The sequence below is a fragment of the Hibiscus syriacus genome, unplaced genomic scaffold, assembly GCF_006381635.1.
Source record: "Hibiscus syriacus cultivar Baekdansim isolate YM2019G1 unplaced genomic scaffold, ASM638163v2 tig00117034_pilon, whole genome shotgun sequence".
Classification (NCBI taxonomy): Eukaryota; Viridiplantae; Streptophyta; class Magnoliopsida; order Malvales; family Malvaceae; genus Hibiscus; species Hibiscus syriacus.
In genome coordinates this window covers 11,951,085-11,967,526 of record NW_024063533.1, presented here as the reverse complement: position 1 = coordinate 11,967,526, position 16,442 = coordinate 11,951,085, and the positions used below count along the sequence as shown (strand labels likewise).

General features: G+C 33.4%; 1 protein-coding gene across 1 annotated transcript; it reads left to right on the top strand.

The window, feature by feature from the left end:
* The first annotated feature begins 204 nt into the window (after positions 1-204).
* On the top strand, positions 205-6,846 carry LOC120196934 (probable Ufm1-specific protease). Its single transcript, XM_039198606.1, has 13 exons — positions 205-379; positions 473-829; positions 1,602-1,861; positions 2,014-2,101; positions 2,224-2,399; positions 4,337-4,427; positions 4,908-5,030; positions 5,147-5,194; positions 5,313-5,389; positions 5,803-5,891; positions 6,122-6,233; positions 6,322-6,424; positions 6,508-6,846. Exons 1-13 carry the CDS (start codon positions 205-207, stop codon positions 6,735-6,737), a joined length of 1,929 nt encoding a protein of 642 aa, XP_039054537.1. The 3' UTR covers positions 6,738-6,846.
* The last annotated feature ends 9,596 nt before the right edge of the window (positions 6,847-16,442 follow it).

Here is a 16,442-nt window from a genome sequence, read left to right as displayed (position 1 = left end):
GTTATAAAGTTAGATTGACTAAAAAATTCAATATATAAAATTTAGTTATTAAATTGAAAAATTTTAAATTACATTTATACAAATAAGAGAGAAGAAGAAAATTTATTTATTAATTGTGTAATTTACCCTCTAAAATATTATACCATCAAATTCAACCCCGGATTTGAAATTGAATACACGTCCTGATTTTGGGTAGTCTATTCAATGGAGAAGAACAATAGAAGCATACGAATCGAGTGCCCTAAGCTGTTGATCACCCGAAACGAATCGGATCTCCAATGGCTAATCGGATCCCCATTTTTCCATCCGCTGACTATCATCTCTACCTTCAGATGCATCCATTTCGGTTCCTCCGGCCCGGATTTCTTCAAGGAATCAGGTAAACACCAAAACCCTGTTTCTGAAAAATCTGAAATTCAATTTTAATTTGATTTTCCCCAAAATTTCCCTCATTTTATTCCAACTGGAACAGAAGAAATCAGGACACTACTCTTGAAAGGCTTCGATGTAATTGGAGCGTTAATCGTTGGGAAATCCGATCTCCAGAAGACAGCGGCTAGAGCTGTTGAAGCTGCTCGGACTTTGAGAAAAGTTTTATCTGGAAGGACAAATTTGGAAAATGAAGAGATGATCGGCTCCGTTGCTGATCCGGATACAGGGGATATTCGTTTCTTTGTATCGGAGAATGAGAGTTCGGCTAGCCTTGACTTGGTTAATTCTGTTTTGTACGATGCTAATCCTGAGAAATTCTTGTGGGAAAGTGGTTGTTTACTACTCTGTCAGCTTCCAATTAAGTTGCCCGTCTGTTTTCCTGTAAACAATCCATCTGGTACCTTCTTTTCTTTATGGGATTTATCCATGTTTAGCTCACATTTGAATTAGTCATTCTTTTGTAGTTGATGTTATTATTAAGTACTACTTTATGGTATTTGAATGTTTGTCACATCAGCTAAGTAGTTTATGGCGGTGTGAAAGTCTATTATTATGGGGGCTTTGGTAGTTGCTGAAATTGTTAAGCACGTCCTTAGAATTTTTTATAATTGAATATTGATGATTTTATATTTTTTTCTTATGGAATGGGGAATGCGATTAGCACAGATCATATTATCAAGATATTTGGGGCTAGTTAAATGTTTGTCAAATTTCAAGGCGGCTAGGGATTTTTAGGTGGAGATTCTATGTGTTATACACAGAAGCTATGTTACTATGACTTCATTTTTCTTGGAGTAGTTCTAATATTCAGGAGATTGATATGGGGACATGGCCCTCTAAATAAACATGAAAACTTTAAAAATGTTAAACATGTCTGTGGTTAACTCATTGTTGTATCCGAGACACACCCCTGTCCGAGTAACATAGTGTAAGCATTTAGTCATTAAGACTAGAGGTCCAGGTTTTGTTAGTGAGCCTGCCCTTAATTTGGAACGATTTCTTGAGCTTGGCTTTTCTACAATGTTGGTTGTGGATCTGGACATGAAATTCTTCATGCATTATGTATATGTGCTTCTTGGAAATATCTCTGTAATTATATTTTATGCTTGGATTTGTTGGGTTATTTTCTTTTCTCGTTTTAATTGGATAAGGTTCTTAATGTACTTCAGATGTGGAGAGTATCTTCTTGAGTGCAATTGAAGTAGTCATTGCTAAGTTTGAAGATCCAAATGTTGTGTATATGGTGGAAGCATCCAATAAAGCCTCTTTAGATGCGGTTCAACCTATCATTCTTCGTGGCGCAGATTTGGATTTTGACACAACTGCCCCAAACTTTGAGCTGTTGGATGAAGCTTCTCAGAGTTCTGAGCAAAACCTTTTACCATGTGCACACTTTTGTTTGAAAAGTAAATCCTTGTTTTCTGCTGAGGTAAAGAAATTTGCCAAGAATTATCAGATGCCATACTTATATTAACAGGGTTGATAGTATCTCTTTTTTGGCATCTTGTTATATACTGCATTACAGTTTATCTATTTTTGTGGCAGTTAGCATTAGATTTTTTTAAACGTGTTTCTGCTTAGGCTGCAGATATACTCCAAGTAAGTGTTATGCTTAATAGATCAGAAAAGTCTCCAAAATGCAGTGCACCTACTGTGGAATATATCCCAGGTATTGTCTTCAATTTCACAAATGTTGCAACATGTTTGCTTATTTCATGTAAGTCTGTTTTATACTCACAAGGTCCTTGTTATATTTTTGTCTGCCTTACCAAATGCAATTTCTTCTATCAGCTATGGAAGAAACTAGACTTTTGATTGTGGATTTCAAGCTAGAGGTACTCTGTTATGCACTCCAGGGCTTCCCATTGATGCATGCCATTTCAAAATTAATCATCCCTGGGTTAATTGACCAGTTAATTTCTATGAAGCAAATGGCCTTGCCTAATTTGTTAACGCAACATCCAGAGGTAATTTTTCACATATCATATTATAATAGGGTCTTTGTTATTCCTTGTATCTTCTTCAGAATGAATTTTGCATTATGTATTCTTTTACCTTTACACCCACCCTTGTTTCCCTGTTTGTCTTCCATTAACATGTTCTGTGATTTAGCCATTATTGATAGGTTGTGAAATTTTGGTTCATCAGCTCTGCCTTTTTGTTGATCAACCTGGCTGCAGCTTTCCAGTTTCACAATCTTTCTTAAAGCATCCATTAATTCACACTAAAACATGTTTCTATATCACTGTAGTCTATATCCTATATACCATATAAATTTCTGAAGATCAAGTGTTAAAGAGCCACCGAAATTTTAACCTCGAGAGGCTATAAGATAACACTCCAACTGAATGGAATTCCTAGCCACAATATGTTTTGACACCAAGCACATCTGACACTAGGGAATCTTGACTAGTAATATTATCTTGGTATTCAGGTGCAGAATTATCCCGTTTGGGAACGTTTCTGGCTTTGGAAAAATGATGTTCCACCCCATAAGCAATGCCAAACATCCAAAAATTTGGTTTAAAATCATGGCTAGAAAAGTGATTTTCAACCTAGCCTCAAAAGTTCAAATTTCCAGCTTTTTTCATGGAAAATCACTTCTGGGATGAAATTACATTTTTATCCTCGAATATTTAATTTTAATTGATTTTTAAATTAATACATAAACATGTATAATTATATATTAATTGTTTTTTTATGAATGATCAAATTGATTGTTAGATATAAGTTGATAAAACTTTAAAGATCTTTTTATGTATAAATATAATCATCTAAATATTTTCATTGAATATAAAATAATGTATTTTTTACAGTATTTATGTTGAGTATACAAATATTTTATTTTAAAATTATTCCGAATTTTTTTATTAATGATCAAATTGATTATGTTTGTATATGATTTTGTTTATATTTTTATAATAATTTAAATCGGTTTATTTCATATATTATAATGTTAACAAATTTAGATATTACTTAACTTATTATCAATTTTAAAATATCATGTCTGAAATAGACATTTTATCTTTGGGTAAAGTACACAAATGATCCCCTGATTATAGCATAATACTTTGTTGAGTTTATCGACTATTAAAAATTAAAAAAATGGTCCCCTGACTACAGGGAGTTGCTTTGTTGATTTCCTCGACTAATAAAAGTTACAAAATGGTTACCTGATTATTCATAATGTTCTAAACTCGTCATTTTTCATTAAAAAATTAACGGTCGTTTAAGTTGGACATTAACTTGCTAATTGAGTTATGATAGTCGTTTGAGATTATGAGATCAGATTTTATCATATCTCAATTAGTAGGTTAAGTCAACTCAGAATGCCTTTAATTTTTTAACGAAAAATGACAAGTTTGGAACATAATGATTAGTCAGATGATCATTTTGTAACTTTTAATAGTCGAGGGACTTAACAAAGTAACTCCCTATAATGGGGGACCATTTTGTAACTTTTAATAATCGGAGACTCAACAAAGCATTATGCTATAACCAGTGAGGACCATTGTATACTTTATCTTTTCAAAAGTACTTTTTGACAGTAATATTAAACACAAATCCTTGAACTCAATTTTTAAAAAATATTTTCAAAATCAATTTTTAACGGAACTTTTCAAAATCACTTTTAAAAGCAATGCCAAACTTAAGTCATTATCTTCTACGAAGAGATGAACAAATTTTCTATTTAGTTCCAGTACTTTAATATAACTTAGGGAAAGCTAGGACATAGTTTCATGTTGGCAAGGCTCTTTGATTGAGTTTTCAATTTATATAATAATTATTAATTAGGGTTACTGCAATGTTTATTTTTTAGTTCTTCAGATTTTTATCTAAGACATCTTTATTCTTTAATTTGACCTTGTTTTAAAAATAACTTGAAACTAATTGCATTTTGCAGCTACATCCATATCATTTTAGTCCGCCTGGGATAGCGCATCCAATAACCGTTATCTATGAACTTAATTACGGGGAGACTGAAATGAAGCAAGGTACTTGATAAATGTTTAATTTTGTTTCTATTGCAGTATCGTGTATTGCATGTGGGATAGCAGAAATTCTTTGCCTCTGTAAAGTAATTATTCAGAGGATGTAAGATTCAGTACTTTCAACTAGCACAACTATTACCTTTTCTCATCTATTATCATATCTGCAAATAAAGCTACTTTATTGCTCGTGTCTTTTGAATTATTTGGGATATTAATATGTGTGTATACCGCTCAATAAAATCAGTATTCTCTTGAGAGGTAAAACTGGCTCATTTCTACGATACGTTATCACAATCTCTCGCAAATATGGGATATTGACCCTGAACTTCTTCTCAACCTTGCACAGGAAAAAATATCATTTACCATCAATATTATTTTTTTCTGCTTATATAAAAGTATACCGTTTTGCAGAAAGTTTTTTTTTGAGTAACAAAGCTATTAGTTCTTATCTTGATTTTGATAGTTGTAATTTATGTTTGGCAGTTGATGCTAGAAGATCCCTACATCTGAGGCTGGGGTTGCCATTGGATCGTCCTCTCCTAAGAATTGCCAATTCGCTGGACATGTCCATAAAAGACCGCTCAAGTAGGAGTTCAACAAGAAAAGGTAATCGTTGAAATAGAGTACGAAATGGAAATTTAGACATTTTTTATGCCACCTTTATTTTTTCTTTATGTTTCCTCTGCCGTTAACATTTTCATTTGATAATTGGCGTAATGCAGGCTCTTCTTTGCTTAAAGATGTGCATATTGGGATTCCAAGGAGTGGGGGTTAGTGGCTATAATCTCTCTTTATTAAAAAAAAAGAAAAACTTTTACCCTCTTTTTATCATTGTTAACTTTTTTGTTTTGGAGAAAAGATTATTTGTTTCCCCGTTTTTTTGTGCAGTATCAGGAGGCAATGTCTCTCTAGTTCAAGGTTCTTATGAGTACTATCATTATCTTCAAGATGGCTTTGATGATTCAGTATGGGACTATCTTCTTTGTTTTTGAATCTTTTATAATTCTCTTATGGCTTTAACATGTTGCTTTACTTGCACAATTATCATGCTTCCCAATCATCTGTTAGAATATTCAATCAACATTGTATGTAATTCTTATCTAGCAAGTTCGTACATGGTTTTGCAAGCAGAAGTTTTCTTTCTTCAATGGTTTCTAGATTTGCTAGGGTTGTCTACAAGTTGTGAATAAGTTTTTTTGGTCTGAAGATCTATTTCTTTATCAATGATGTTCATTCTTATTTGCCTAATCTTCCATTTTTCTTGGCACATTTCTTTATTTGTTGCATCTTGTCTTACTGTTCTAGTGATGCTGATAAATTAAAGATTGTTTTGATTTTGATGGTGGTTCTCGACTAACTTATATAACTGACTTCACAGGGATGGGGTTGCGCTTACCGCTCACTTCAGACTATCATTTCCTGGTTCAGACTCCAACATTATTCATCCGTAGATGTTCCTTCACACAGGTAGGAAGTGGGTAGCAAGCTAAGGTTTCTACTCTAAAGCTTTATTTCCATTTTCCTTTTGGTAGTCCCAATGTACATATTTTGACGTTTTGCTCATTTGCATCTGAGTAGAAGCCATGATTATATTTCATGTGGACAGGTTATAGACAAGTTATAGGAATCACTGTATACCTTTCCTTTAGAATGCATGTGATGTAATTTTATCAATAAACATAGCACCTTTTTATTAGGGAAATACAACAGTCGCTTGTAGACATTGGTGACAAGGATCCTGCTTTCATTGGGTCGCATGAATGGATTGGTGCAATTGAATTGAGCTTTGTCTTGGATAAACTTCTGGGTGTAAGTATACATGTTTCAGAAAGTTATATATAGTTCAATCATGTTCTGTCTTTGTTAATTATGCCTTGACAAGATGCTTGTTTAACAGGTTAGCTGCAAAGTCATGAACGTTAGGTCGGGATCTGAGCTTCCTGAAAGATGTCGAGAACTGGCATTACATTTCGAAACTCAAGGAACACCGATTATGATTGGTAATTAATGAATGAGATTTTCAAAAAGTAAAAATAGAAAACGTCGTTTGTGGTAAAGAGAGCATGATTGTTGTTGGACGCAGGTGGTGGTGTTCTTGCATACACCCTTCTCGGAGTCGATTACAATGAAGCAACCGGAGAGTGTGCATTTCTAATATTAGACCCCCACTATACCGGAAGTGATGATGTGAAGAAGATCGTAAATGGGGGATGGTGTGGATGGAAAAAATCTGTGGACAGCAAGGGAAAGAGCTTCTTTTTGCAGGATAAGTTCTACAATCTTCTACTTCCACAAAGGCCTAACATGGTTTAGTTTTCTGATTTATTTTTAGAAGTTGTCAATTAGCATTTAGATGCATGCAAAGGGACCATAAATTTTCAACACTAGGAATTTTGCAATGTTCGTTGCCATTTCTCTGTTCTGCCTGTTCGAAAATATACTTTTTGCACGAACTAAGTGATATTGGTGGTTAAAGGATTTATTGTTATTTCAGGTCTCGAGTTTGAGCACCGCGTATGCTAGGGGTATAAGCCCTTATTGTCAAAATATTGAAATTCTTTAAACAAATATTATCCCGTATATTTATCTTAGATTTATTGCGAAAAATAGAAAACATAATTTATTAATTCTTAATAAATGAAATGATTCAACGGTTAAATAAATGAATTTAGAATAAAAATCAACTACTATAATTAGCTATGCACAGTACGAAGATTCGTAAATAGAAAGATATTGAATATAATTATAATGTATCGTTATGGAAAGTAAAACAGAAAACTGTTTTAGAGGGGTAAATTTCAAATTTGTATATGAATTTTGATTTAATGAATGTAATGTAATACATAAATTTCGGTTTGATGTAATTACGTTTATAAAATTTTAATTTTTTTTCTTTTGGTAATTAAATGAAAAACTACGAGAGTCCTATTAGGCTAATTTTTGTTCAATCATGTACAAAATTGTATTTTAATTATATATATATATATATATGTATGTGTGTGTGTGTGTGTTGTGAACTAATTTGTAGCTCATATCAACTCAGCACACACATCAACCATTGACCAGTCAACAATAGGTGATGAGAAAGATTCACGTGGGAAAATACATTATAAAGTTTTGTGGGTTAGTTACGATAGCTAGTTATTAAAGCAGTAGAGAATAGAACCAAAGGAATGAAAAATTGTAATAATATGATATCCTCTCTCTCTATCTAATTATCTCTTCTGTTCTTTTCTATCTCTCCTCTTATCTTCTTTATTGCTTAATTTGCTCTTCACTGAAAATATTGCTTGAGCATTTAAGTTTATAACATTGGTTCTTTCATTGAGAGTTAATGGGGGATGGAAACGGAGTTGATTCGATGATTAAGGAATGTAGTTCGATGTGTGAACGATTACTGATGTCCCTTCAATGTATCATCATTGAGCAAAAATGAACAACTGAGGCGAATCGAAGGACCTTGCAGGATGTGGCCAACCAGCTCGTAGTATTGACCGCCCAGATGAGTTTTAATACATGCACTACAAGGCTCACTCAAAGGAAGATGGACTAAATCTTCCAATTGAACCACACGCCCAATCCTGGAAAACGAAGACCAAAACAACAGTAGACTTGAGACGATTTTTTGAATGAGATCCAAGTGTTATTTGGTTAATATGTCTTCTGGAGATATGACTAACTGTCTCTTATCTTTCCAACGGTACTTGAATCGCATCAATCCGATATCGATAACTAAAGATACATTAATTTTACTAAAGACAACGCATGCAAAAAATTTCTATATGGGATTAATACGAGATTTTATAAATATTACAAAATTTTAATATTTTTATTAATTATTTGTAATATAATTTAATATAGGATGATTCACTGTCTTTTAGGATTAAAATTATTATTTTATTAGGAATTAAGATCGAGTTAAAATATTATTGTTAGTTTATTATTATTTCATTAGGAATTATGATAGAATCGAGACATTATCTTTACTCATTAGTCATGTTACAACAAGGACTCTTCACCCTATATAAAGGAGGATTCATTCAAATTTGTAAATCAGATTTATTTGATTAATAATATACAACGAGAGTTCATTTTTGCAAGTGTTGATTGCCTTGTACCTTCGAAGCATTCTTCATCATTAATTTCTTTTAAGTTCTTTGTGAGCGAGATCTTTACACTCCAGTTTGCCTTCTTATTACGATTAGGAGTGCTGGTTAGAGCCGATTATTGAGTTTACCTAGTCAAATTGTATCTAGGAGGTTCGTAGGGAAACTATCAATCTATATTCATCATCACCATCATCATCCCACGACAACTACATGACCATAGCCATCTTCACATACCAAAAGGAACTTTCAATTCAAGTTCTTTCATATTTTTAATTGTCTTTTCGTAATTCTTTTACATATTTATCATCATTATTATATTATTTTCTTAATCATTATCTTCTTGTTTGACTTTCAATAACCTCCTCATTCAAGAAACCCTAGTTTGCGACAAAAACCCTATTTACATCCAATCTTGTTCTTTGATTGAATCTAGATCTCTAGGCTTGATTCTTTGACTTCGAGCAACATTCATCACTCCACTACCATCTTCTATCAATTAGTATCAGATTTAGATCAATTCTTGGAGAGAATCAAGTAATCTTGCTTGTTCCTGCACACATCAACATCAAGGTACCTCAACGGAGCTAGTTCGCGACAATTGATCATTTTCAGGTTCTTTTTGCTTTCTTTTAATTTTGTTTAAATTCTTTCTTGTTAGTTTTCTGTTTTTTATCAAAAATAAAAAAATGAAAAATAAAATGAAAAAAAGGTAAAAAAATTAAAATCCTGGAAAAAATAAATGAAGAAATTTGGGGCTAATTTTTTACAGGTACATTATTCATCCCAAGAGTGGTTTCCATTAAAAATTTCAGACCAGTCGAACATCAATACACCCTCAAAAGAATCATTCAAATTTGTTCGATAGATTTAGGGTTCCTCCATTCAATAATTTCTACAAAACAATGCTAAAGGTATTTGATGCTAAACATTTACAGACTGAAACTAAACCCATAGAACGACATCTAAAAATAATTTTTGAGTTTTTGGACATCGACAACCCCCTTTGATAGGTGGTTTATTTAGTTACTATTTTATCTTTAATTACTCATTGTTTATTAGTTTAGGTTGCAGATTTGGGCGTTTTAATTCATTTTTTTGTGTAGGATGTCGAATTCAAGAAATTGCACTAAAAAGAAAAAGTTCTACAGTTTTTTTTTTAATTTTGGAATCAAGGATGGATTAGTGAGCATGACTTTGAGCATGACGCGTCTGACGTGGCATCCAGTTAGCATATTCCAAAAGGTCTAGTTAGCACTTTTAGAAGGATGATCAAGTCAACCACATTTTAAACATTTGAATTAAGAATTTTCTAGTGTTTTTTGGATTTAATTTGAATATTTTCCAAGAACTATCTTTTATCATTTTTAGGGTTTTAGAAAGCTATAAATACATTATGAGGGTAAGCTTGAAAACACATTCAGAATTACCTTTCTTCTTTGCTTTGGTATTTTATAAAGTTTTATTTTCTTTCTTATTTTACTTTTCAAGTTTTCTTTTCTTTATTATTTTTAAAATGCTAAGTATGATCTCTAACATACTTAGCTAATTTTCCAATAAACCAAAGCTTGAAGCAATGACTCAATTCCGATTGTGATAATTGAAAATCACCTAATATCTTTGGGTTATATTCTCAATTTTCTGCAAACTAGGATTGACAATCCACCTTTTCCTTTACAAATCAAAACACTTTCATTTCAAAAAAGTAGACATTGGTTTGGATGTTGTTATGATTTAAAGTTGGAAGAAGAATCGACTGGTAGCAAGTTTTACTTCCTGGGAACACTAATAACTCCGTAAAACAACTATGTTTTCTCTCTTTTTACTTAAGTTATTGTGAGTCTAAAAGCTGTTGTCATAGCATTTTAGTTGCATTTAGTTCATATTTTCATGTGGTGAATAAATTTTGCCTAGGCAAGATTTATTTAGCTTAACTGATCCCGTTGAGGAGGAAGGTTCTTTGTTGGCTATACTGATGCAGGAAATAACTAAGGAAGAATTTATTTATCGAGACAAAAACTATTTCCCAAAGCTAGAGGAACATAAGAAGACGACAGTGAGGAACATATTTTTCTTGTCGAGGCAAGATTTATCTTGCAGATCTGACGTGTCTCAACAACTACTGACGTCATTTTCTCAGCTTCATCCTCACGTGCAATCACACCTTCAAGTAAATTGACCACTTCCAGTCGCTATTCCATTTGTAAAATGGCTAAAACAATGAGGGTATTTAGGGAATTTTCAAGTCCACAAAACCCTAGAAATTCCCACTATAAATACCTTATTACGGTTGCCCCAAAAAAAGAGACAATCAAGGAGAGGATTTACCCTAGGCTTGGAGTAAGCGGCTGCATCACCTTATTTTCCACCGTTCCCCACTCGACCGTCCTTGGTACCCTCCATAGCCGAGCTTCGCCAGAGCAGAGGCTAGGCCCTCGAGAGAGGCTGGCCGTTGGAGCAGGCGTGGTGGTGGTCAAAATGTCATGACAGAGTTCTTTTTGGGAGTGTTTCTTCCTTTGTTCTTAATTTCCAATTTTCTTAAAGGGCTTGTATTGGATGTTTAACTTTTGGATGATATTGTCGCACCATGAACTGTTTTACTTGGTGTTGGTTATTGTTTTGATGAAACATTATTTGGATTTTATTAAATGAAGAAGTTTACGTATGCTTAATGTTGCTTTGTTCATTGTTTTAATATTTTGTCTTGACACTGTAAGAGCTTTTGAGAGATTGCCTAGTGCCTCGACAAAACATTCCTAGACTTTGTAAGAATTTACGAGAAATTTCCATTCTTCTAGGAATATATACCTAATATCGAGAGAGTAAGGGTAGATCTACGTCAAAAATGAAATTGATCTGGGATGGTGAGTATAACACCCATCTCCCGTATACTTTTACGTATACGAACTAGTATGTCACATCACTTTTAAAACAGTTTCCCATTTGAAAATCCGTATAATATTGTTTAATTTTATAAACCATTATAATTTATGTATAATTATAGCATACATTATCTTACATATACAAATAAAAAGAGATGTTCCAAGTTTCACCGTTTTACAATAGTTTAATTCAAAAGTTTTACAGAGCGGTTTAATAAACCTATTACATTCCAACTAAAATATATCAAAAGTAGACGTATATGTTATATTGTTACTGATTAGGCGACTCCGACTTGATGTTTGTTGATCTTCATACTCAGCTGGTATTTAACCTACGCATGAAATGAACACGTTATGTATTAATATGTGAGGCATACTTAATCATAAGCAACTTATAAACATATATATATATATATATATATATATATATATGGTAACAATTCTAATATCGAGCAACTCTTTACAATTTATTGTAAACCTTATAACTCTGTATTTTTGGTGCTACTATGGTCATTTACCCAGTTTTTATTCATGTTCATTTATTAGAATGCACAAGTAGTGCCTATACGGAAATTCATCAACTCATGATGAATTCCGTGGGTTGCAAACATAGTGCCTGTACGATGATTCATCGACTCGTGATGAATTCCGTAGATTTGCACTCAAAGTGCATGTACTGTGATTTATCAACTCGTGATGAATTCCGTAGATTTGCACTGAAAGTGTATGTACGATGATTCATCAACTAATGATGAATTCCGTGGATTTGCACACAAAGTGCATGTACGGTGATTCATCAACTCATGATGAATTCTGTGGATTTGCACACAAAGTGCCTGTAGTACACATAGTACTAATATATATCAATGAAATATATATATTTTAACAATATATCTTTATAAATCTTAATGTACAACGTAAATGCACTCACCTGACTTTCCTCGCTATGTAACCAAATGTAATGCTGATTACTCCGACACTTTTCCTTTGTCTTTAGTTTTGCATGTTTCGGGAGCTTGGTTCCGATCTACTGAAGCATCCATAAAAATATGTACCATACCCAAAGTTAGAATATTTCCTAACCATTATACTTAAACAATACTCAAAAGAACATATCATTAACTTTCTATATCAATATCAGCCTATTTTAACTTTTCTGGCTCCATAGTATCGATACTACTACCTTAGTACCGATACTTCTATACTATGATATCGATACCAATTCGGGTATCAATACCAAAAATAGGTTCGATGTTTCCTGGTATCGATACTACCCTACTGTGGTACTGATACCCCCTACCGGTATCGATACCAAAAATAGATTCGATGTTTCTTGGTATCAATACCCTTACCATGGTATCGATACTACCTCATCGGTATCGATACTGATTGAATCAATATCGATATTACTCAGCAAATATTATCTCATTTTAACCTATAGTATCAGTACTGTTCTAGCAGTACCGATACGCTTGCCCAGATTTTCCAGTTTTCAACCCGATTTTTACCCCAATGGGGTCAATTTTTGTTATATTTACCACATACCATACTATTAAACTCTTTCTTAACTATCCATACTAACATTCCTTCATTTATCCTCTTATAACGTCTAAAATCTTTCAAGTCATGCAAATCTAAGAATTAAACCACTTTTTCTAATATGTTCTTAATCTCATATAATACTTCTAATCGTTCATTTACCACTTTGGCAAGTCAAAACTACCAATAAACATCCTTAAACACTCCTATTAATACATATCACTCAACAACCCATTTTCTTCAATATCTATTATCTCATCCATAACTTAGTTTTGAGCCTCTTTAATCCTTCATTAAGCTTCTAGTATACTCAATGCTTCAAAACCTAACCAAAAATGAAGAAATAAACCATTAAATTGAAAACTCAACTTTAAGCTATGGAGGAGAGTATACATGAGAAAAAATAAGAAAGAAAGGAGTTAACCAAAATTTTCTCCCCTTTTCCCCTTACTCTAACTTTAATACCTTAAAAGAAATGTATTTTAAATTCATCTAACTCCAAATGACCAAAATATCCTTTTAATCATCCATTACTACAATTTAGTTTAAACTATTCTTCCCAATTCATTCTCATCTTTTATCAATTACTCAAATAGATTCTCAAATCTTAAATCCTTTCAATAAAGTCCCTACTTCAACATTTGGGGCATTACAATTCTCCCCCTTAAGAAAATTTGTCCTTGAATTTAAAGAAGTACCTGAATCGAAGAGATGTGAAAACTGTTTTTCATATCCTCTTCTCTCTCCTAGGTAGCTTCTTCCACCTTATGATTATGCCAATGCACTTTAACCAATAGAATTATTTTATTACGCAATTCCTTGATTTCCCTAGCCATGATCCGTATTGGTTCTTCCTCATAAGTCAAATCTGGTCGGATCTCTATTTCTTCAGGAGTGATAACATGCGAGGGATCTGATCTGTATCTCTTAAGCATTGATACATGAAAAACATTGTGGATATTTTCTATATCCGGAGACAAAGCTAATTGATACACTACAGGTCCAACCCTTCTTAATATCTCATACGGTCCAATGAACCTCTGACTCAACTTTTCTTTTCTCCCAGAACGCATCACCTTTTTCCAAGGCGATACTTTCAAAAATATTTTATCTCCCTCCTGATATTCTATTTCTTTTCTTTTCAAATCCGCATAGGACTTTTTTCGATATGAGGCTATCTTTAGATTGCTCTGAATAATCTTTACTTTATCCTCCATACCTTTCATCAAATCTGGGCCAACCAAATCCTGATCTTTCAATTCAAACCAATTTAATGGTGTTATGCATTTTCTCCCATATAGAGGTTCATAAAGGCCATCTTAATACTGGATTGATAACTATTATTATACGCAAATTCTTCTAAAGAAAAATACCTTTCCCACAATCCCTTAAATTCAATCACACATGCTCTAAGCATATCCTCCAATATCTGAATAGCTTGCTCTAACTACCCATCTGTATGCGGATGAAATGTTGTACTAAAGTTCAATCGAGTACCCAATGCCTCATGCAAAGACTTTCAAAATCTTGAGGTAACCCTTGGGTCTCGATCAAACACTATCGATATCGATACTACTTACAGTCTAACTATATCTTTTATATATAGCTCCGCATACGTATCCATTGGGTAGTTTACTCGAACTGGAATAAAATGTGTCGTCTTGGTTAATCTATCTTCTATTACCCAAATCGAGTCCTTTTTACCCGGTGACAACGGTAGCCCCAAAACAAAATCCATTCTGACTCACTCCCACTTCCACTCAGGAATGAATATTGGCTGCAGTAACCCGGACAACACTTGATGTTCAACTTTCACTTGATGACATGTCAAACATTTGGCAACAAACTCTGTGATAGCTCCTTTCATGCCAGGCCACCAGTAACGACTCTTCAAGTCTTGATACATCTTATTCCCACTTGGGTGCATAGTCAAAGGGCTATAATGGGCTTCGTAAAGAATATCTCTCCTCAAATCATCATCATCGGGAATGCAAAGTCTTCCCCGGTAATATAATCATTCATTATTCCAAATTTTGAAATCTTTAGCTTCTCCATTTTCGACTTGCGCCAATCTTATTAAGCATTTCTCATCTCTACCTTGCAGCTCTTTAACCTGATCCAAAAACATCAACCTTAACTTTAATTCAGAAATTAATGCACCATCTTCTTTTAAATAAATACGTGCATCTAAAGTGTTGAGTTAATCGATTGACGAAATCGGCCAAGAGGGGGGTGAATTGGCAATTAAAATTTTTGTGGAAGCTTTTACAGAAAATTGAAAGTAATTGCACATACAGAAAATTGAAAGTAATTGCACAGCGATTTACAGTGGTTCGACTTTCTCAAATAAAGTCTACGTCCACTACCTTAGCTATCCACACTAAGGATTTTCCAACAAATTCACTAATTTGTTCTTTCTTTTGAGGCCAAAGAGATAACCTTACAATTCCCTCAAGAGTATACCCCAACTCTTGAGAACACTCTTTTTCCCAAAGAGAAGATTACAAATTTGCAAACTTACAAGAAAACCTCACAAGGTAAGATGTTTGCACAATTCTAGAACAAAGAAAAAAACACTCAAAGATGAATACAATTGAGCACAAAAAGTGTTCTTGAAAGCAAAATGAATATTGAATGAAAATAGGCTTGAAATGCTCAAACTTGAGGTTTGATGCTTTCTCTTTGATTCTCTCTTGATTCTAGTTGCTTGATGTTTCTTGTTGTTGATCAATGGCTTCTAAGCTTGCTTAAATACACCTTGGATCACTTCTGAACGTTGGGGATGATTAGAGAAGATATTATAGCCGTTTTAGTGTGAAAACATTTAATAAAACAGCTTGGAGCGTGGGGGGAATCGGTTCCCTCTTGAAGGGAATCGGTTCCTAAGTGTAAAATTCAAATATTTCGACCGTTGTACAAGGGGGGAATCGGTATCCCCTTGGGGGGGATCGGTTCCCTCCGAGCATACTGGAATTCTCGGAGCAAAACTGTTTAGGGGGGAATCGGTTCCTCCTATGGGGGGAATCGGTTCCCTCCGAGCATTCTGGAAATCTCGGGGCCAAAACCATTTAGGGGGAATCGGTTCCTCCTATGGGGGGAATCGGTTCCCTCTGAGCAATCTGTAATTTTTGGCTTTGAATTGGTTCGAAATACTTTGTAAGATTATTTTGAAATTGTTTTATGATTAAAACTTAATTTTACACTTAAGTAAGGATTAAAAATGATTTTTGAAATATTTGGAGTAATGTTTTGATATTCGAATAGTTATATCGAATATACTTAGAAAATCATTTGGAAAATCTTAAAATCCATTTAACTTAATTTGTTATATCGAAATATCAAAATGTTTCAACAATCTCCCCCTTTTTGATATAACAAAACATTTTAGTAATTTTAAGATTTTTGAAATCAAGTTTTGAAATTACTCCCCCTTACTTTAACACTTCTTCAATTTATTATGTAAAACATTTAACACCTATTCTTCTCCCCCT